The 21,996-nt window shown below is 53.0% G+C and overlaps 1 protein-coding gene across 1 annotated transcript; it reads right to left on the reverse strand.

Moving 5' to 3' along the window:
* Window positions 1-6,753: 6,753 nt before the first annotated feature.
* Window positions 6,754-21,119, reverse strand: WNT6 (Wnt family member 6). The gene is made up of 4 exons (XM_084778379.1): window positions 20,810-21,119; window positions 9,491-9,711; window positions 8,930-9,264; window positions 6,754-8,021 (listed from the first exon to the last, which is right to left on the reverse strand). Exons 1-4 carry the CDS (start codon window positions 20,887-20,889, stop codon window positions 7,560-7,562), a joined length of 1,098 nt encoding a protein of 365 aa, XP_084634505.1. The 5' UTR covers window positions 20,890-21,119; the 3' UTR covers window positions 6,754-7,559.
* Between the last annotated feature and the right edge of the window lie 877 nt (window positions 21,120-21,996).

A 21,996-nucleotide genomic window follows, 5' to 3' on the forward strand; every position in this document is an offset into this window, starting at 1 on the left:
TCCCCTCGTCTCTGCCTGCAGCCATGGCAGGCAGCTGTCAGGAATTAAGAGCTTGGGGGGGGGGGTTGGGGCGGGACAGTGAAGGAGCAGCCTGGCTGGACAGCAGGAAAACAGCCGGGGGCAGGAAGCAGCCTGTGTCACCAGAGCCTGGTTTGACCCTAGCCACCCCTGCCCTCCTAACTCTCTCCCAAGCAGGCCGTGGTGCTGCAGGAACAGGGAAGCCCCCCTCAACTCCCCAACCTCCACCCCTTCCCCCCATCCCTCACCCCCCACCCCCCACCCCACCCCCCACCCCACCCCCCACCCCACCCCCGCTTGACACTGCAGTAGGGAAGGAAGCACAAACCAAGGATAGGCATCTGCAGGCTGGAGAGCCACACTTTGATTGCCTCTTGGGGAAACTGAAGCCCAGAGTAGTTTAGGAATAGACCCCCACCCAACCCAGGCAAGGAGGCCATACTCAAGATGCAGATCTCTTTGCTCCCCATCCAGTGTTCACCTTAATGTTCACCACCCTTGAAGCAGCATATACATCCCCTGAGGTAGAATAGTGTGGGAATACTGATTCTAGACCCCAAAGCACTGGATCGGGGAATCTGCATTCCTATCCATCTCCCAAATGCTTAGGGGAGGCTACCTTTGCTGTTGGCCTGGAAGAGTGGCTATTCCCGGCTCCTTGCAGCCTCCTCTGGGGGAGGGAAAGGAAGGGTCTCTGCAGCAGGGCCCACGTTGTTCATGAAACACAGAAGTACAGCAGACAAAGAAGGATTCCCTACCTCCCACCCCCCACCCCTTTGGAGATTCTAGAAGGCAAATACCAATGCCTGAAGCCTATTCCCCCATCCTGGGTCCGGCAATGTCCAAGCGTGTAAGTGACAGGTTCTGGCCTATGTGTAGACCAAGACCCAAAGACAGTACGCAGCCTCTAGGGCCTTAACCTGGATGACCCATGTCTCAAGGCCCAACCTCTACCGACACCAGCAGCCCCCAGTCTCCACCTCAGACCTGCCCTGGGCCCTGGCCCTCAGCCCAGCCCCAGCCCCCGCAGCCGCCTGCCAGAGACCACAATTACAGGGGCCACTGAGGGTGGGGGTGGAAAGCCAGGAGGATGAAAGGCAGCGAGAGAATGGTTCCAGCTGCGGCAGCTCTGGGGGAGGTCTCACGGAGGGAGGGCTGAGGGAGGCCCAGGGTGGGAACAGGTGGGACCCTCGGTTAGCCCCAGCTTAGCCCAGTCCAGTCCTGCTCCCTCTTGATGCTCCGCTGGCTGGCGGAAGCTGAGCTTGGTGAAGAAGCGAGAGAAAGACACTCTAGATGGATAGAGGGTCCTCCATCCTGTGGAGCCTGCCTCCAGCAAGGTAAGGAGAAGTAGCTTGCTCCTCCCATGTCCCCAGATTCCTAAGGTGTGGCTCTCAAAGGGAAAGAGAAATGGGTGGGTTGGGAGCCCTTGGCCTCAGACTCATCCTAGGCCCTCCCCTCAACCTCCTGACCCATCTGCCTGTATTCTGCCTTTTCTTGACTCAGGACACACATACACACACACACACACACACACACACACACACACACATACACACACACACACACACACACACAAACACACACACATACACACACACACACACACACATCTGGGGTGCCTCTGTGCTTTTCCCTTTTGTCTAAGTTCTACATGTCCCCCACCCCTCAGCCAGCAGGGGACTTTGCCAGTGCCTGGGGCTGAGCAGCTGGGTAAGCCACGGGAGGGGAGGCCCCTGAGTGCTGTCTCTCACCCCGTTCCTAAGCAGCAGTGAGCAAGAACACAGAAGCTTAAAGAGGAGTAGACTCCTGACCTCCATCCACGCCTCCTGTTCGGCATTATCACCCCTCAAGCTAGGGAGTGCCGAGGCCCTCGTGGGACTTGGTAGTAGAAGACAGATCCTTGCTATGTGACTGGCAACTCAACTGCAGTTCCAGCTGGGCATGGTGGCACATGCATGCCTTTAATCCCAGCACTAGGGAGGCAGAATCAGATGCATCTCTAAGTTCCAGGCCAGCCTGGAATACAGAACCAGTTCCAGACAGCCAGGGCTCCACAGAAAAACACTGCCTCAAACCCCCTCCCCTAAAGATTGCAGTCTGCAGTGTACTCTTACCATCTGCCAAAAAGCTTTCAGTCCAATTTTGTGATGGGGTCACTGAGGCAGACATGTTAGCTGTTTAGATGACTTAACCAAAGCCTTAAAACAAAAACTACATCTTACCTTCCTTTTGGAATGCTTGAAATGGGGTCAGTTCACATCATTTACTCCAGTCTGCTTTTTTTTTTTTAATTTTCACAGTATTCTGCCTGAATGTGTGCCTGCATGCCAGAAGAGGGCACCAGATCTCACTGTAGATGGTTGTGAGCCACCATGTGGTTGCTGGGAATTGAACTCAGGACCTTTGGGAGAACAGACAGTGCTTTTAACCTCTGAGCCATCTCTCCAGCCCCAGTCTGCTTTTTGTATAGGATGATACGTCAACGTCACCCATCTCATCTCAGTAGAGACGCATAGACTGAAGTTCTAGACCTAGGTCTGGTCAGTCTAGAGGTCCCAGACAGCCTGAAACCCTAGCCGTTTGACCCCAAGCTGACCATGGGTCCTACCGCAGAGGCTTTCAGCTCTTGGATTCCCCAGACGTCCTGCTCCTCCTGCAGCTCTCGGTCAATAGAGAAGTTGGACTCTGAACGCCCTCTGGCGGTGTATTTGAGAAGCGCAAGAGATTGAAGAGGCCCGGGGCTGGGCGGCCACTGTCAGTTCCTGGATGACTAGCACAGCCTGCTCTAGGCTTTGGGTCTGTACTGGGGAAGGGAGAAGGAAAGGAGGGGAGAGGAAAGGGAGAGACAAGAGAGGGGAGGGGAATGGAGAGGGAAGGAAAAGGGAGGGGAGGAACCGCTACCACCCCAAGCTCTGGGGAAGGCAGATCTGTAACTATAAGCCCCGCCCCTCAGAGCTAGCTTCCCTGTGTGTCCCTTCAAGCCATTTCTACGCTCCTATGTGAGATGTTAAGGTCTGCTTAGGTCAGGAAGTTCTGAGCTCAAATTCTCCACGAAGCTCAGGCAATTGATGGAAGAGAGCCAGGAGAGACAGGAAGGAAATCACAAATGCCCCTTTCTTCTTCCACAGCCTGACATCCTCTGCCTACCATGTTGTTTGAGGGTGCAGCCCAGATCCAGTGGTTGAAGGGCACCATGGGAGTAGATGGACGTACTGGAGGTCACCAGTAGAGTCTGTCCCGAGGATTCCTTCCTCTGTTCTGTTTAAAGAACTCTGTATTCCCATTCTGTACCCCCGTTCCCTGTGGTCTTAAGAGTCTGCCAATGGGGTAGTAGCATCTCTCCCTGGCCAGTATTATTGGTTCAGAGATGAACAAATGACCAAGGCTGAACTAGTGAGTATCTTTTTGGGGGGACTATCACTGAGGAGGCTAAAAAAAAATTTTTTTTAATTGAGTCCAGCCTGGATTACAGAGCTAGTTCTAGGACAGCCAGAGCTGCTACACAGAGAAACCCTGTCTCAGGCGGGCGGGGCGGGGAAAAAACAGAAACAAAACCAAAATTTAATGTGCACTCATGTTTTACCTGGATGTATGTTTGAGCACCATGTGGATGCCTGGTGCCGGCAAAGCCAAAATATGGTGCCTGATCCTCTGGAGCTGGAGTTAAAGAATGACCGTGAGCCCGTGAGCCACTGCATGGAAACTGAACCTGGATCCTCTGGAAGAGCAACAAGTACTCTTAACCACTGAGCAATTTCTCCAGGACACCCTTCTCTTGGGAAAAAAAAAAATCAGCCGGGCGTGGTGGCACATGCCTTTAATCTCAGGCAGAGGCAGGTGGATCGCTGTGAGTTCGAGGCCAGACTGGTCTACAAAGCGAGTCTAGGACAGCCAAGGCTACACAGAGAAACCCTGTCTCGAAAAACAAAAATAAATCATCAGCTTGCCAGTGGTGGTGCACACCTTTAATCCCATCTCTTGGGAGGCACAGGCAGGTGGATCGCAGTGAGTTCAAGGCCAGGCTGGTCTACAAAGGGAGTCCAGAACAGCCAGGGCTATACAGGGAAACCTTGTCTCGGGGAAAGAAAAAAAAAGTCAGGGGCTGGAGAGATGGCTCAGAGGTTAAGAGCACTGTCTGCTCTTCCAGAGGTCCTGAGTTCCATTCCCAGCAACCACAGGGTGGCTCACAAACACCTATAGTGAGATCTAGTGCCCTCTTCTGGCATGCAGGTGTACATGCAGGCAAAATACTATATACATAATAAATATTTTTTTTTAAATCATCGGTCCTAAGCATGTAGTCACAAAGCTGTCATATAGAGAAAATGTACAAGGGGAGAGAAAAAGATGGTAGACAGAGTGAGCTGCAGCAGTAGACGTAGGGGACTGAGGAACGAGCAGAGGGACAGAGAGGAAACCTGTAACAATATTGCTGAAGTCGGTGCATTCAACTCAGCTGTGGCTGAATTCAGACTAAATTCTGCATGTCTCTTCAGCCTAGTCTGAAAGTTGGATGTCTTCGTTGCAGCCGGAGCTGCCCAGTACCTGCAAGCCAGCAGCTCTCTGTCCCCGCTCTCACACCAACTGCCCTTTATGAAACATACACATGATATACCTTATGTGTCAATTGCCAGGCTTTTAGATGTTTTTCATATCTCAAGAAAAAAGAAGCCCTCCCAACAGTTCTCCTAAGGTGGGGGGAGGGGTCAAGATGGCTGCAAATTCTGTCTTTCCTCCCACTGTTAGGCAGTCTACTTCCTCTCTGTAAACTTTGGCAGACTCTGTGATCTGGTCCAACCAAAGGAGAGTGACAGTGATACTACGTAATTCCCATGGCTGGACTCTCAGGAGAAAAATAACTACAACAACAACTCTGCCTGGAGGCTTGACACACTCTCTTTTCTCAAAGTCTGTCTATCTTCAGGCCACCATGATGGAAGAAAGCCCATGATAGCCACAGGGAGAAGAAAGTGTTGGAGAAACGCTGAGTCCTTAGGCATGGAAACAAAACCGTAAGAACCCACCACACACACACCAGCACGTCTTCTAGCAGTGTGACCCCAGCCACTCTGCATATAGTCTTCCATACAAACCAAGCTGGTTCCTGACAGATAGCGGCCCAAAAAAGGATGTCGAGTAGTTACTTTGAGGTTGTTGCTACATAGCAATGAATAGTTGTTCCTTTTATTTTATTATTATGTCATTGTTGTTGTTTCCAAGACAGGGTTTCTCTGTAGCCCTGGCTGTCCTGAATTCGCTTTGTAAACCAGGCTGGCCTTGAACTCTGAGCCGCTGAGGTCTGGGGCACTACTGTTGCAGGCGCGGCCGCGTGTACCAGGCGACTCTGTGCGCCGGTTCTGCCTGCCTTGGCTTCCCAGAGTGCTGGGATTACAGGCATGGGCTACTGTGCCCTGCTAGCAGTGGATAATTGAAATAAAGACCCCACAGGTAGAGAAGCAGGGCCACACTGGCTGGCGTCACTCCAGCTTCAAACTCAGTTATCTGAATCAATTTGTGGGGTTTTTTTGTTTGTTTGTTTGTTTGTTTTGTTTTTTTTTTTTTTTTGAGACAGGGTCTCTCTGTGTAGCATTGGCTGTCCTGGACTCGCTTCTTAGACCAGGCTGGCCTCAAACTCACAGCAATCCGCCTGCCTCTGCCTCCCAAGTGCTGGGATTAAAGGCGTGCGCCACCACGCCCAGCTTGCCAGTTATCTGAATCAAAAGCTCATATCTTTTCCTGCTTAGCTGGAGGGAGGAAGAGTCACCCCCCCTCCCCAATTGCAGCCTTCTCCCTGGGAGAATATTCCATCGCTGGGCTGCACATCCCATTCTCTTGGCTTGAAGATGAAGGCATAAGCCTCATCTCTAGAGAGTCCAGAGCTACCCACGTGTCCTCTAACCCCTCGAAATCAGCTTCCTGAGCAGAATCAGGTATAAATAAGATCCTGGGACAAACTAGTCTGCTCTGACTGTGATTAGAAACACTGTGTTGGTCAGTCTACATGGGGTGTGTGTGTTGTCTTTTGAAGCTATTATACACTTATTTATTCTGCTTTCTCCCTCTATTGTGCTGGTTCTGGGGATTAAATTCAGGCCAGGAGGCTTAGGGGCAGCATGCACCTTTATCTATTGCTCATCTGGAAGGCCCCAAGCCTTTTGAGACAGTCTTTCACTGCTTGGAAAATCAAGCAGGCTAGCCAGCTAGCCCCAGTGATCCTTCTGTCTCCCTCTCCCCAGTGCTGGGATTAAAAGTGTACCACCATGCACGGCCGCGCCGGCACACACCTGTGATCCCAGCACTCAGGAGGTAGAAGCAGGCGGATCTCTCCATGAGTTCAAGGCCAGCCTGGTCTACAAAGCAAGTCCAGGATAGCCAAGGCTACATAGAGAAACCTTGTCTCAAAAAACAAAACAGGGCACCACCATGTTGGGCCTTTCTCTTTTTTTGACAGGGTTTCTCTGTGTAGCCTTGGCTGTCCTGGACTCACTTTGTAGAGACCAGGCTGGCCTTGAATTCATACTGATCCACCTGCCTCTGCCTCCTGAGTGCTGGGATTAAAGGTGTGCACCACCATGCCCGGCCCATGTTGGGCTTTTGCATGTGAGTTCCAGGGGTGGAACTCAGGGCCAGCCCTTACAAAAGGAACACTTTACCTGACTGAGTGATCTCCCAACAGGGAACAGAACTGATGGGTGGTTAGTTTTGGTGGTGATAAAAACAGGTGTTCCTCACAAGTAGTTTCACTGTGTTTTACAGTTTATAAAGAGCTTTAATCTCATGACCCCATAAGTCTACCCTTGATTTCCTCAGGAGTCACAGAAACAGACATAACACCCTAAAACATTAACACAAAGGCCTGACAACTGAATACACTACTCAAGCCTCTGGGCCCTTTATGTGCCTTTAAAGTGGAATCACTAGTTCTCAGGATTCAAGAACTTGGTGTGGATAAGAACGAAAAAGTGATCCAAAAGAGAGATACACGTTTTTCAGTAGCCTGCCGTCACCCCGCCCTGCCTCAGAGGTGGGTGGAATTGATACAGTCAGGCTGAAATGCTAGTTCTGGAGGACCGACTTCCTTCCATATCCTGGCCCTCTAGGACTACCTCCTCTCAAACTGTGGGTTTAAATGTCTTTATTGATATTAAACTCACCCATCCACCCCAGTAATTCTGAGGAGTACCATCTCCAGAGGCTAGAGTCTGGTTTTTTCTTTCTTTCTTTCTTTCTTTCTTTCTTTTTTTTTTTCTTTTTTTTTTTTTTTTTTTTATTTCCATCTGGGAGACCAAGGGGAGGGAGAACCTGCCTAGTTTCCCGCAGAAACTAGCAGAGGGCCTTTCTGGGGAATGCTGGAGGGGCAGGGTCCCCAGACCTTCGTGGTTAGGTATAAACCCCAAGATTCTGGCCCCTGTCGGTCCCCAAGGCTTTAGATTGTACTTTTCCTAGGGATCAGCTGGGTCCAGACAGCGCCCCCTGCTGGAATCCAGTGGTCCTGCAGATTGCTTAGAGCCTGCTCTGCACAGTTCGGAGGCAGGCGGCGGTCAGAGGCACAGACTGAGCTCCTTGCGCACACGACAGCGGTGACACTGCACCACGCAGCACCAGTGGAAGCGGCACAGGCAGTTCTCCTCGAGCTGTACGCTCTCCTGGCGGTGTCCGCGACCGCAGCATAACAGGTCGCAGCCGCTGAGGTCCGGGGCACTACTGTTGCAGGCGCGGCCGCGTGTACCAGGCGACCCTGTGCGCCGGTTGGGGGCGCAGAAATCGGGCGAGTCGGCGGCGTAGAGGAGGTCGGCTCGGCCCGGAGGCTTGAGCGTGCGGACCGCAGGCAGCAGGGCTTTGCCGTCGTTGGTGCCCATAACGCGAGAGGCGCCGTGGAAGCGCTCGAGCAGCCGTGCGCCCACCTCGCGGAACGGAGGCAGCTTCTGCCAGCAGGTGCGCAGCGCGCACGAACCCGAAAGCCCGTGGCACTTACACTCGGTGCGCGTGTGGCTCCTCACTGCCTGCAGGAGCAGAAGGCGGGGCGGGGGGGGGGGGACAAGGGGCGGGACGGAGAGAAACGGGGGAATTGACAGAAAGCAAAGGATGCAGAAGTGGGGAGAGGAGGCGAGGAAGCAAGGAAAGAAGGAAGGAAAACAGGCAGGCAGACACGTAGGCAGGCAGGCACAAGTTTAGAAGAAGGAAATCAAGAAAACGTCAGCTCAGAAAGAAGAATGACAAAGACGGAAGAGTAAGAGAGTGGGAAGTGGAAATAGCAGATAGAGCAAAGATTCCAGGGTCCGAAGCCAGGGAGTGGGAGAGAATAGAATGGACGGACGCAGTGGTGAGATACTCCACTCTTTGTAGCTGGGAGAAGTCGCAGCTGTCGCAGCCTAACCCCCTTGCCAACCCAGCCTCCTCATTCCTGCCCCTCGCGGCCCCAGGCAGAGCTGAGCAGACACAGCCAGCCGCCTGAGCGTCTGTCTGTCACCCCTCCCCAATCCTCTCAACAGGTATGTGGGCCTGTCCGGACTTTCCTCTCCCGGGCCCCCTCCTCCCCGTCTGCCTAACGCCTCAGGGGCTGAACCCTAAAGGACACAGACTATGTGGAGGGATGTTCCTCAACTGCTCTCGAGCAGAGACATAGGATGTAGGAGGGGCCATCTGAACGCACTACAGAGAACACAACCCTCGTAATCTTCTTCCTTGTTTGCTGGTCTGAGTCAGGGTCTGGGCTGGCCTGGTCTCTACTGACTTCCGGCTGGACTTGTGGTCCACACACAGACGTCCTGCTTGCTACACATTCACGCCTTTACTTGTGTGCATGCTACCACCAATACGCTGCCACCCACACTCTGCCACCCACACCCTCTCTTGCACACCCTCACTTCCACACTCATGCGTGACACCTACTTCTTCTGCCCATACTCACCAGCCTGCCCGCCTCGTTGTTGTGCAATTGCACCAGTGCACGGATGTCTCCACGTCCTCGCTTGTGTTGCGCATCCATGAAGAGTCTTGACTTCTCATCCCCGAAGTCCACGTCATCTCCGCAGCCTCCCCACTCCCAGGCTGAGCTAGCATCTGGAGAGCCCGTTGGCCCTGGAGGTCCAGGAGTGCCCAGAAGGCCAGATGGCCTAGGTGGTGCCCGCCCTCGGGGTGCTTGGCAACCACACTGTAGGAGCTCACCCATGGAACAGGCCTGAGTGACCGCGTGGCTGGCACCGGCTGCAGTAATTGCAAACACGAAGGCTGTCTCTCGAATGTCTGCAGACGGAGAAGAGAGCAGAAGCCAATGAGTGTCCAGTACTTTAGATGGGAAGTAAGGTCCCCCAGGACCTGTCCTGAGTCACCTGAGTCACCCAGGTGTGGAGAGGCAAGGTGGGCAGAGTGCCTAGGGGTAAATCAGGAGATGGGGTTCAAGCAGCCTTCCCAAACTTGCTCCCCCTAGCAAGGAGAAAGCACCTCCCTCCGTGGCCCCTCCCACACTAACCCTGCTGCAGGACGCGCCCAAAGGCCTTGCTGTGACTGGAGCAGTTCCAGCGTCGGAAACGGAACTGGAACTGACATTCTCGGACCCCCAGCCTTGCGCCCCGGGCAAGCTCTGCCACTACTTCCGGCTCCGCCTGGCACAGTTCAGCCTGCCGTCCTGCCAACCGCCTGGCCTTCCTGCAGATGCTGGTAGGATCCATAACCAGGGGGCTGCCCACGGCCCTGGGAAGCAGAACTTCAGGTCAGGAGTGTACCTCCCAAAATACAAAAGGCCTGGGGTGGGGGTGGGGCAGAGAAGATGGAGCCAGCCCCACTCAGCCCACAGCCCGCTGCTGCAGGAGTCTCTCCCATCTGAGACTGATAGTGTCCCTCTGATTCTCTCTCTATTCCATGTCTGTGTCCTTTTATAATTAAAAAATATGTAAGGCAATAAGATATTGTGGTACCAGATATTACGTTATAGAGGAGTTTATTAAATGAGCATGGGGAGAGATGGAAAGGGGGGAGGGGTACCCCAGAGAAACAGAGACAGAGGAAGAGAGGGGAAAGAGAGAAAGAATAAGAGGGGGCCAAGAGGGCAGTCTGTCCTTTTATATAGTCCTGGGCAGGGCCACGCCCCCATAGCAGGTAGGCAATGACATCATAGGTAGGCAGACTGAAGCAGAATCCCAACATGTCTCCTCTCTCCTAAAGTCTAGACTGAAAAGTGCATTGCGACCAGAATTCAGTCTTCTCCCTCTGTGGACATCTTAATAAGCCTGCATATGAACTTCACTCAAGGGGAAGGTAGCTGGCGCTAGGGAGGCCAAGGTTAAAATTCAATGGGCCTAGCCCAAAGGGGAGACAAGGAAGAAATTAGCAGAAGAAAGATCAAAAAGCTGTCCAAGGGGATGGGGAGAAGCATGTTTCATAAAGAAAGTATTCTAAAGAAAATCAGACAGTATCAGGAAGGGTGTGGCCTTGGCAGGCTGCAACCTGGACAGCCCCCGCACAAAGCAGAGGCCATCTGAAGGCCAAAACAGCCATGAGGTATTAGAATGCCAAGCGAAGAGAGCCTCTGAAAGAAAGCCACGCCCTCGCTTTTACTTCAACTTTTTCTGTAAAATGAGAAAATGTAGCTTAGATGGCTGAGGTGGTCCCCTTTATCCTGCTGCGCCCTGTTCTTCTGAACTAAACAGCTGCCTGGAGGAAGCAGCTGGAAACTCCGCTCCTCAGCTTTGTTGGCAAATTGGTGATGCTGACCCGTCTCTTGCTCCAGGGTAGCTGGCTTTCCCAGAGAGAGAGAGAGAGAGAGAGAGAGAGAGAGAGAGAGAGACAGAGAGAGAGAGAGAGACAGAGAGACAGAGAGAGAGAGAGAGAGAGAGAGAGAGAGAGAGAGAGAGAGAGAGAGAGATGGCATCAAGCCAAGCCCTGTGTGCTAGGGTGACATAACCAACTTGGGGCATGGAGGGGGGTGATGTTTGGTTTGGTGGGTAAGACTTGATGGAAAGTTCTGCACGCTGTCAGCAGCCTCTTTACCCGGCCCACCTTCATTCCACCTGAGGAGAGAGCTGCCACTTGCTTTCCATAGGTTGTCAGCCAGGAATTCACACCTGGGGGGAAACCACTTGAATCAGATGGCTCCTATTTGAACATAGCTGAGAACTCAGGCTTGAAGGGAAATGTGGGCAGAGCTACAGAGGTTAATTTGAGACCATTCAAAACCCTTCTGCAGAGAGCAGAGAAAGATAGATGTGGGGGGTGGGGGGAGTTGGCACACAGGAGGCACCGGAGTATAAAATGTAAAGGGAAATGTTGGCAGAAGAGTGTGAAAGGTCAGGGTGGCCTACTTCTCAGTTTTGCTTCCACACATATCCGCCCCACTGTCCCCATCTGCTCCACAAGCACAGGCTGCCCAGGCATGTCCGGAGATGTAATGGTCTTAAATAGCAGCGGGAGGAATTTAGGTCTTAAGGTAAAACTCTCAGCGCTGAAGATGAGGTGCTCGGAGAAATGTTTGCAGAAAGATATGGAAGCCTCGGGTTTTTTTGGGTTTCTTTTTTCTTTTTTTTTTTTTTTTCTTTTACAGATTTCTGGTTTATACATATTCTCTCTCTCTCTCTCTCTCTCTCTCTCTCTCTCTCTCTCTCTCTCTCTCTCCACACACACACACACAGAGAGAGAGAGAGAGAGAGAGACACAGAGAGAGTGAGAGAGAGAGATATTAGGTCGCTGACATCCTTACTTAAATAGTTCAGGGATCAAGCATCATCCCTTCTCAGCAGAAACACACAGTAGAGGTTCCTTTCTACTGAGCTCTGAGCTCCAAACGCCAATAACCCTAACCCTATGCCTCTCTCAGCCCCAGAGAAGGGACCGATGGAGTGCTGAGCAGTGGGTGAGCCAGGAGTAGGACAGACCAAACCTGCTTCCAATGGCCCGGTGACCTGGGAGAACTGATCAGTCTCTGTCTGTTCATTCACCTACCTGTCTACCGTGCTCCCAATTGAGGCCAGTATTCCCCCACTGGCTCTTTTTCCATTCTGTGTCTGTGTCCCCTTCTTTATATCAGGGTCTACACTGAAAATTGCACTGCAAAAAGAATTCAGTCTTATCCTTCTGCACACATCTTTATTAATAAATATGTCCACTTATCTACCTCATTAAAAAGGAATTTGGACTTGAGTGCTTTCCAGCATGGTTGTTCAGGGTAGGTTGATAATATTGTCCCTAAGTGTTGGGACAACTTTTCTCCTCTTCTTCTTCTTCTTCTTCTTCTTCTTCTTCTTCTTCTTCTTCTTCTTCTTCTTCTTCCTTTCTTTTTCCCCCTTTATCTTCTCTGGAAGCTTTCTGGGTACCCAATTCATATCCCTGCAATGTTTATTCTGAAAACTTGCATGTCATAAATTCTCCATTATAGATGAATATATAATGGCGATGAATACTTTACCTATGTATCTGAATGAATGAGTCTCAAGCCTCCCCACCCCCCACCCCTGCCTTGAGTCCAGGACCCATTGATGGACCTGGTGTCATTTCGTGACTCCTCGTGTCATAGCCTCAAACATTTTCTTTCCCCCTGAGATGAGAGGAGTGAAGCAGGCCTCTCGGCAGCTCTTCAGCTCCCCTTCTGCCACCTGCACACTTTAACTCCTCCTGACCTTGTGGGGTTCTGAAAACTCTCCTTCCCCGTCTCCATAGCCTGTACTGCTAAGTTCCCCAGCCCCACCCCCAGCCCACCCCTGCCCTCTGCACACTCCCTATTTTCCCAAGGTTGACTGGATTTATCTTCCCAAGGTCACTCTGCCCTACCACCGCCCCGGCGCCGCCCGCCCCCCTCTCCCATAGCAAATCAGGAAAGAGTTGGGGGCATGCAAGGGAGAACTGCAAAACCTTCTTGACCTTGTCTGCTTCCCAGGGGCTAGAGACAGGAAAGAATAGAAGGGCAAAGCCCCCAGGAGGTGGGGCTGGCCCTTCACAGGGCTGAGGGCCTGGCTGACTTCCTGGGAACTAGTCCGGTTTACCAGCTGGTCAGAAGGAGGGATGGGCAGTGATAACATTAGAATCCCAAGGGACCAGCCTGTTCCCTGCCCTTCTGTCCTCACTCCCATCCTAAATGCATAGGAAATGAAGACTCCAGAAAAGACAGGGGTGATTGAGCAAGCTACCCGGCCCTACCTCTGACCCTGGTTTTTGTCAGGGCTGAGCCATTCCAGACAAGTCAGTTGCCTCTATGGGCTTCAGGAAAAAGAACAATGAAAAAGACGAACTGATGTAAGAAGTGTTCCACTCTCCCGTGGTTACTACTTGACTCTGGGGGCTGGAGAGATGGCTCAGAGGTTAAGAGCACCATCTGCTCATCCAAAGGTTCCAAGTTCAGTTCCCAGCAACCACATGGTGGCTCATGACCATCTGTAAGGAGATCTGGTGCCTTCTTGTGGCACACATGTGGGCAAAATACTGTATACATAATAAGTAAATCTTAAATACTTGACTCTGCTTCTAGAACAATGCCCCGCCCTCCTCTCTACTTCCCCTCCCCCTCCCTCTTACTTTGCTTCCTGCCCTTTTGTTTCCTTACATAATGAGCTCCCGCTTGGGGGGTGGGGGTGGGGGGAGTCTGGATCAGTGCTGACCTGGGGTTAGCCCAGAGAAGATGCACACTTTTAGGGCAATATGTATATTTTAAAGCCTGGAATATATGGTGATAGGGAATAGGTAGATTACCGGAGGCTCTGGCACATGATCGTACTGCCACTTCTGGGCACAGAGAACATGGCTGGCCCTGAGAAGAACTCAACATACAGACAAGAAGGGCCCCGCTTAGCAGGCCACTCTAACTGTCCTGGCCTGCACCGAGAATTCTCCCCCCAAGAACCATGCTTGATGCATCAGTGGCCTATTAAGATGGCATCAGATAGGCTGGAGAGGTGGCTCAGAGGTTAAGAGCACCGTCTGCTCTTCCAGAGGTCCTGAGTTCAATTCCCAGCAACCACATGGTGGCTCACAACCATCTATAATGAGATCTGGTGCCCTCTTCTGGCCTGCAGGTGTATGTACAGACAGAGCACTGTATACATACTAATATATATATATATATATATATATATATATATATATATATATATATATGGGTTTTTTTTGTTTTTTTTTTTAAGATGGCAACAGATGCCAGACAGGCATCTATAGGCAATGTCTACAGACGTGAGCCCCAGAGATCCCAGATTTTCGGCTCAGCTTACTCTTTTACCTCTGGATTCAGAGAGTAGAAGAAAGTGTCAGACCCAGCTTAGACCCCTCAGCTATCTCCCAGTCACACAGGTGAGCGAGACAAGTGAAGCTGACGGTGGTCACTGGCCGCTTACTGGAAGGATTCCTCATTGCAAGGCAAGCTAGGTAATTTTAAAATCTAAACAGAGCCAGGCATTGTGGCACACACCTTTAATCCCAACGTTTGGGTGGCAGAGGCAGGTGGCAGATCTCTGTGAATGAAAAGTCAGCCTGGTTTATATAACGAGTTTTGTGAGACCACGTCTCAACAACAGCAGATATCCACCAACAGGAGCTGGGTTGGTGGCACATATCCAGCTACTCAGGAAGCTGAGGTAAGAGGAGCACAAGCTCAAGGACTGTTTGGGAAACTTAGTAAGACCCTATCTCAAAAATAAAAAGTTCAGTCATAGAATCCTTGCCTAGCATGCTTGAGGCTGTGGGTTTAATCACTGATACTGTTTTAAAAAAAACAAAACTGACAACACCCAAAGCAGGACTGAAAGACATGGCTGCCTGAGTCATAGGAAGACCCCAAGTGTCCACTCACAGCACGTTCCACACAGCTCATCCCTGCTATCAGGGCTTTGAGTCCAGCCCAGACCACACCCCTACATTTCTAGACTCAAGGCCACATCCTCTGCAACTGTAAGTCATGACAACATCCTTAGCCAGCATCTCACCAGTGTCACCCCCAGCTCCCTCTTGTCCCAGGAGCACCAGCCCTGGCCCCAGCAGCAACCTTCTGGCTGTCTCTCATCTGAGTGTGTCCTGCCTGCATGATTCCTTGTCTTGTCTCCTCAATCAGAAAGAAGTCTCGTTAAAGGCAGGAATCCCACAAGTGGACACGGTGACATCAGCGGAGCACACTCAGGGTTTTGGGGATCGGGCTTGGCTGGGTCTGGAGTCTGCCATTTGCTTGGGTGATGTGGAGTGAGACCCTGGCACGCGAAACACACTTAATATTTGTCGGACGGATGACAAAAGTTAAACTTCAGTTCCTCTCATGGAAAATGGGAATCATTTTAATCCCACTCCAAGTATAATGGCCTGTACAAGAGGGTGAATTCCCAACAAGAGCTTGTATTCTCTCTCAGGCTTGATCCGTGCAGGGCAAACAGTAAGGATGTAGGTGGTATGTGTGGAGTCCCAAGAATGTTCTTTCTCCAAAACTCTGTCTTTCCTGTCCAGTCTGTCTAGGTCTCTCTCTCCATTCAGCCTCCCCAGGGGCCAGAACACCCTCTAGGGCCCATCTCCTTGCCCAGCTAGATCACTGAGGCTAAAGGGACCACAGACCACGTGAGTACCTCCCCTCTTCTCACAGCAGCACACAAGCCAGCCTCTCTATCCCCTCCCCCAACTCCTTACCTCCTAAGAGCCTTCAATTGACCCCACCTCCTAGGAGCCAGCAGAGGGAGCTCTGAGCCCCGGGGCTGTGGGTGGGGGGTGGGTGGGGGTGTGGGGGAGGTGGGTGATGGAAAGGGGGCAGAAAAAAATGTTGCCTGACGGCTGCTGAGGCTGCCGGGCCTGTGCCCGCCCGCCTGTCCTGTCCTGCTCTGTCTAACTCCTAACTCAGTAATTACTGCTCCCCTCCCCCCAGTCCCTCCCCCCATCCCAACCACCACATCAAAGTCTGAGATGCCCCAGCTCCCATTAACCCCTGCCTCCCCACTGCCCACCTGTAGCCCCCATTCCCCTTCCCCACACAGAAGAAATGTGGTTCTCTGCGTCATTGCTCTCACTTTTGTCTTCTACCATTTTTTTTTTTTTTTTGGGAAGAGGCAGGGGTTTTACCTTCCCAGACAGACTTCACTGTACAAAAGGGCTCCCCATTGGCCAAAGTTTTGGGGCCAATGCCCTTCACTGGATGGCTGGTCGGCAATGGCAATTGTCATCCCTCCTACTCTCGCATGTAGAACGCAAAGCACCCACCTGAGGATGGGATGAGGAAGCAAAGGGGCCAGTGCAGGCCATGGCTCTCACCCTGATTCCAGTGCACACAAGGAAGGGGTCACGGAAAAGGAGGCAGGACCCAGCCCCATTCTCAGCTCCCAACATGCAGGCTTAGCACTGGGCAAGTCCCCTCCTGTCCCTGGACCTTCTACCCTCACCAGTGACCATAATAGACTAGGTTACCACTCAGTCCTTTCTAGATCAAACTCTAGATTAAACAGAGGGCTCAGAGCTAGTAGAACCAGCCAAAGGCAGCTCCTCCTGGCTACACTTCTCTTCACAAGCTCCTAGCTGACCAAGAAATACCAGGCTAGGGGGCGCTCTCATCAGTCTGCAGGAGGCAGGCATCTGGTTCCCTGAGGCCTCCTGCTGGCTGGCCAGGGCTGACTGCTGCCCTGCCCCATTCCCTCCACAGCTGCACTTCCCCATCAAAGTACACATTCTGGAATCCCCCTTGCAGGGCCCTGACGATGGGGCCTCCCACTGACCTCCAGCCACCAACTCCTGGCTTCAGATGAGAATGGGGCAGGAGGGAGCCTCACCCCCCCCCCAGGAAATGTCACAGTGCCAGGACTCTGGTGGGCCCAGGGCATGCTCCGGCCGGGATCAAGCCAGCCTCCTTTTGCCCCTGCCTTTTTCTGCTCACAGCCCCATTGTCTCCCTGGAGGGGAAGCTGCCAAGGCTGAGGCCTGGAAAAGGGACTGGAGGGCTACCCAACCCCCAAGCCAGCCCTCCTCTGGAGCATGATGAGAAGCAGCATCAGCATTGACCACGAAGGGTCAGGAGCCCCAGTTAGAGACAGGATGGCCTAATGACCAGGACCAGGATGGCCACACAAAAGTATGGCAGAAGGCAGCTAGAAAACTTAAGTGCCAGGATGAGGTCTGGCCCTTTCCTTGCCTCCTTGTAGGGTCAGCAGGGAGGCTGCCCTTGACCTTTAGCTCCGGTTTCTTCCCCCCACCCCTGCAAAGAGGGAAACAAGGTAGGATGGGTGGGGGTAGAGTGGGCGGCTTCTTCCTAGTGGAACAGGGGAGGGTTAGTTTCTGTCACAGAAAATATAAAACAGTGAGAGGAAGAGGAAGAGAGAAGAAGGAGGGAGGTTGGTTTGGCTTCTACTATGAGAGTGCGCTATTTTCTACAACCGCTGATTGAAGGTATAAATAAGATGGATCAGACGTTGTGGAGTGAGGAGCCGGGATCAGAAGAGGAAGAGGAGGACATGTGACTGGGGAGCCAGAGCCTCTCTCCAGTCTTTATTCTCAGGATAGGGTTCCTGGAAGGAGGGCAGAACACAGGTTGGATGCCCTCCTTCCCCCACCCCCCAGGCAGGGGTTGGACAAGATGACCTCAAGAGGGCCTGGCCAGTGTCCTGGAATCTGGGCTTCTGAGATTCACAAAGATATGGTTACATTGGAGAGATACACGGAGGCTGGCGGCAGTTTTGAAGGCATGCTTTGCTACATAGCAAGACCCTGTCTCAAAACTAAACAAGAAAAATTAAAAATAGAAATCTTGCATTGCATCGGGAGGAGGTGGTGGAGGGGAAAGAAAGGTGGAAGAAAAACTTCCTTGGAACCAGGAGCTTGGTTCCTGAGCCGATCCGAGGCCTGGATCACTCTCCTCCAGAAGCCTCTCTTAGTGGCTTTTACTGACCTAGACAATCAAGTCACTCAGAGACCCTGAAATCCTTTCAGTCCTGATCCTGATCATGGCTAGATTGTGAAAGTAGCTATTGTAGGTCACATTGCTTTTCTGGCCACCCATGGAGTTTCTTTCTTTCTTTCTTTCTTTCTTTCTTTCTTTTTGTTTGTTTTGTTTTTGTCCAGACAGGGTTTCTCTGTGTAGCCTTGACTGTCCTGGACTCACTTTGTAGACCAGGCCGGCCTCGAACTCACAGAGATCCACTTGCCTCTGCCTCCCGAGTGCTGGGACTAAAAGCGTGCGCCACCACTGCCCGGCCACCCATGGAGTTTCTAAGCTGGCCATCATCCTCTGAGAAGAAGAGGAAGAGGGCAGCAAAGAAGGTCCTAGACACTACTTCTGAAGAACCCAGCTATAGAGGGGAGGTAGGGTGGAAAGTGTCAAGAACCTCAGGCTAACAACCCAACGGGGTGTACCCACCAGCCCGAGCCTGGCCCGGGAGGGCCATGAAAGGACAGGAGTATAAGCCCAGTTGAAAGTCAGCCTGGGTTCAGACCATAGGAATTAAGTGTCAGAAATAGACAGAGAGGAGGCCAAGGCAGGTGGGGGAGCAGGTTCTCTCGGAGACACATCTGAGAGAAGCATTCCCTGGCCACCTTATCACCCTGGCCCTCTCACTCTTCACTCAGCTCCCCACTGCAGCTGTGGCCATGAAGGCCCCTGTGTTCTCCCACACCTGCCCTCCTCCCCCACTCCCTGAGTCCCAGCTTCAGCGTCAGTCTCCAGCGGGCCCAGGCCCCTCTCCCGTTGCCTTGGCTCCCACCCAGCAGTCCTTCCTGAACAAAGGAATTCTCACCAACACAAACCCAGAAAGAAACACTCCATTAAAAAACCTGTGTCCAGTACCTACACTATCTCGGGCTTCTAAGACTCTGAGACAAGGTTTTGCCTTTTAGGAACAGAACAAAAAGACCCCAGGGAAGACAGTTGACAGTTAAATGCAGTAGCTGCATAGTTAGTTGCGCAGTGCTCAGAGCACAGGTGAGAGCACAGGTGAGAGCCCACATATAGCCGTTGGCGGACAGAATGACAGCTTTGTGGGAGAAGGAAGGACTTTCTTACAATTTTAGTTGTAAGGAAGAAGAATAATTTAGATCAATGAGGAAGGCAGGGACAGCCCTGTCCTACATCTTAAGAAAGGGCAAGATGAGGAAAGGTGTGTGCGAGGGAGGAGAGAGAGAAAGAGAGAGCTCTTGGCCGGCTACCACTTTTTGACTCTTTATTCTGATTTTAAAGTAACCCCACTTTTCATCCCTTGGGGAACTAGGAGATGAGAAGCTGGATTGGGAAAAGGATCTTAACGTCAGGTCATGTTATAGATCTTCCCACGCCTGGCAAGTCTGCCAGGTAGGGGCATTGTTCTTTTAAAACTGGGAGTTTAAACCGGGCGTGGTGGCGCACGCACGCCTTTAATCCCAGTACTCAGGGAGGCAGAGGCAGGTAGATCTCTGTGAGTTCGAGGCCAGCCTGGTCTAGAAAGCAAGTCTAGGATAGCCAAGGCTACACAGGGAAACCTTGTCTTTAAAAAACACACACACAAAATAAATAAATGAGAGTTTGTAGGGCAGGATAGGAAAGTGACACTCCCATGACCACAGATTTAAAGTCTGTCAAAGCTGCTAAGTACCACATTGCCGCTAACCCGAGAACTAAAGGCACACATTCCCTAACTCGAACCTGGGTCTTGTGTTTGCCCTCTCACTGACACCCACAAGGATGTTTCTCCCGCATCACGGAAGGATAGCAGCCAGCAGCTTCCTGTGTGGGCATAGTACTCAATCTCGGTCGAAGAGAGGGATGGGCCTGCCCCACCCCTGGGTCCAAAGCGGCGAAGGCGGGTGAGAGAGGGACAAGAGGGTAAGAATTCAGCCAATGACAGGGGAATATGCAAATGTAGAAGTCTTTGCTTTCTTAGGGTTGGCTAATCTGTCAGCACTGCTGCCCAAATCCCTCCTCTCTGAACACTGAGCTATTCCGGGCGGGTGTTTGTGGCTCTAAAAACTAAGAGGGAAAAAAAAGTCTTGAGGATTTGGATCTGAGCTGTCCTGGCGGGCCCCCCAGCTTCCCTTACCCTGTCCTACCCGTCAAGGCTCAAAGCTCTGGGCACCTTCGAAGTCTAGGTGTCTGCTCTAGTTAAATCCAATCGCAGAATTCGGGTCTGAGAATTGACCTCATCCCTTGGCTGGCCAGGACCCTTCTTGGCTTCAGCAGGACGCCCCCCTCCCAAGCCCCAGTTCCCGCATCTCCATCGCCACACATTTACTTCCCACGTCTGGAAGGGCCGGCCTCCAGGATCCCCTTCCTGTCTTTTTTGCTGCGGGGGGCGCGGGGGGGGGGCGCGGCAGGGAGCAGTGAAGAAAGTCAGAATCCTGACTCAGTTTCCCTATTTACATTCCCTTTTCCTCCACTCCCGCCCACGCTGAAGCAGCCAGCAATAGTGAAGTTATAGGCAAGGAGGGGCGGGAGAGAGGCAGCTGTTTGACTCTGTCCACCTTGTTCCTGTCTTTTCCCCAAATCCAGCTCCAGAGCCCTTCTCGCTCTTTCTCCCGCCCTCACCCAATCTCTAACTATGGATCACATGACGTCCAGCAGCTCTTCCTTACCTATCTGCCAATTCCTTGGTGATGTGAATTGGACACATTTCTTTGGGGGAAGGGAGAACACAGGGGAAGAAACACAATAGAATATCTAGGGTTAGAGAGCGTCAAAGTGGCACTTCAGAAATGCTCCTGCAGAGACCAGAAAGTTGTCTGCAAGAGTCCTGGTGCAACCGCCCGTCCGGTAACTGGGATCCTGGCGCGGGTACAGCCTGAAGGCAGAGGCAGCAGGATCGCGGTGGCGAGTTCCAAGACTAGCTCAGTGTCCCCACCCTCTAGCGATTGAAGCTGCACGCGGGACAGTGTCACTCAGCACTCACCACCACAGTCCACCGACGTGCGCGGGACATAGGAGCAGCAGCAACAGCAGCCCAAGGCGGGAGGGCACGGCCGGCAGCATCCTGAGCGTTCTACCGCAATCTGGCGGAGGCGGCGGTGAGGCTGCGGAGTGAGCCCCGGCGCGCGGGCACCGAGCTTCAGGACAAGCAAAGCGACCGAGAGACTAGCGCTCCGGCGGCGGCGGTGGCGGCGGGGGGGCCCATTTCGGGCGAGGAGGGCGCGGCGGAGGCGGAGAACGGACCCAGCAGCCAGCGCCTGTGTCTCCTGCGGAGCTTGCTGGAGAGAGAAATCAGAGCCGGGGGCGGGGGTGGGAGGGGAACGGGGCCGGAGCGTGGGCGGGGGAGGGGGACAGGGGGGCCACGGGGGTGGCAGTTGCGACAGTCAGGCGGCGGGACTCTTGGGAGGGAGCTGTGCGCCCCGGGGCGGCAGGCGCAGAGCGCAGCGGAGGGCGGGAGCTGGGTGCTGGGGCGGGGCCCGCGCGAGCTCCTGGGTGCGGGACCCGCCCGCCTGCCCCACTCCTCGCTTCTGCGGGCTTGTCCCCTGCCAACCCCGGACCAGGGGCACCGAGGAGCGGGAAGAATCATAGAGAAGAGTAAAGGGGGGTGAGGAACTGAGGAAGGGGGACTGGCTGCGAGACGTTTGACAGGTTTGTTGACTGTAAAGAGAGAAAACTTCCCAGGAATGAGGGAGTTTGGAGGGAGGGAACAGTACGCAGGAAGATACAGATGGGGGCCTGGGAGGAAGTCGGCCGGGGGCGCGGGATGCTCGGTAGAGGGCTGTCCAACCCCCACCACCCGCCCAACGCACTTTGGAGGCGTTACTCTCTTGCGGATAGCCAACTCATTTGCCCCTTCTCCAGCCTCTATCCCAGCAAGGGAGCGAACCCGAGGCCTGGATTCTCACTCCCTAGCCGTGCAGCCGTGGCCAGCCGGTGTTCGGGGGCGAACAGTATAGGGGAGATAAGACAGTGGAGCTTCTCCAGGGCCTGCGGTCCAGCATTCGCTACTCAGAAGCGAGGCGAAGGGCCGAGGTTACAGACTTCCTAGGGAAGAGGGGTCAGCGCTGGCTGTAACTGGGTCTCACTTGTCCGCGGGTCCCTGCCTCGGGTTCCTCCCCCAACTTGGCCCGGGCAGAAGGGGTGGGAAAGCCAGCTGCAGGTGAGATGGCG

This window comes from Acomys minous (genome assembly GCF_964271855.1).
Source record: "Acomys minous genome assembly, chromosome: 4".
NCBI classification, from domain to species: domain Eukaryota; kingdom Metazoa; phylum Chordata; class Mammalia; order Rodentia; family Muridae; genus Acomys; species Acomys minous.

What these genes read in the sequence shown, in the direction of transcription:
- WNT6 (XM_084778379.1), bottom strand. Translation starts at nt 20,889, where the DNA reads ATGCTGCCGGCCGTGCCCTCCCGCCTTGGGCTGCTGTTGCTGCTGCTC. An exon ending in CACGTCGGTGGACTGTGGTG is followed by an intron (nt 9,712 to 20,809) that starts GTGAGTGCTGAG and finishes TCTGCTTCCCAG; the next exon opens with GGCCGTGGGCAGCCCCCTGG. An exon ending in ACAACGAGGCGGGCAGGCTG is followed by an intron (nt 8,022 to 8,929) that starts GTGAGTATGGGC and finishes CTGCTCCTGCAG; the next exon opens with GCAGTGAGGAGCCACACGCG.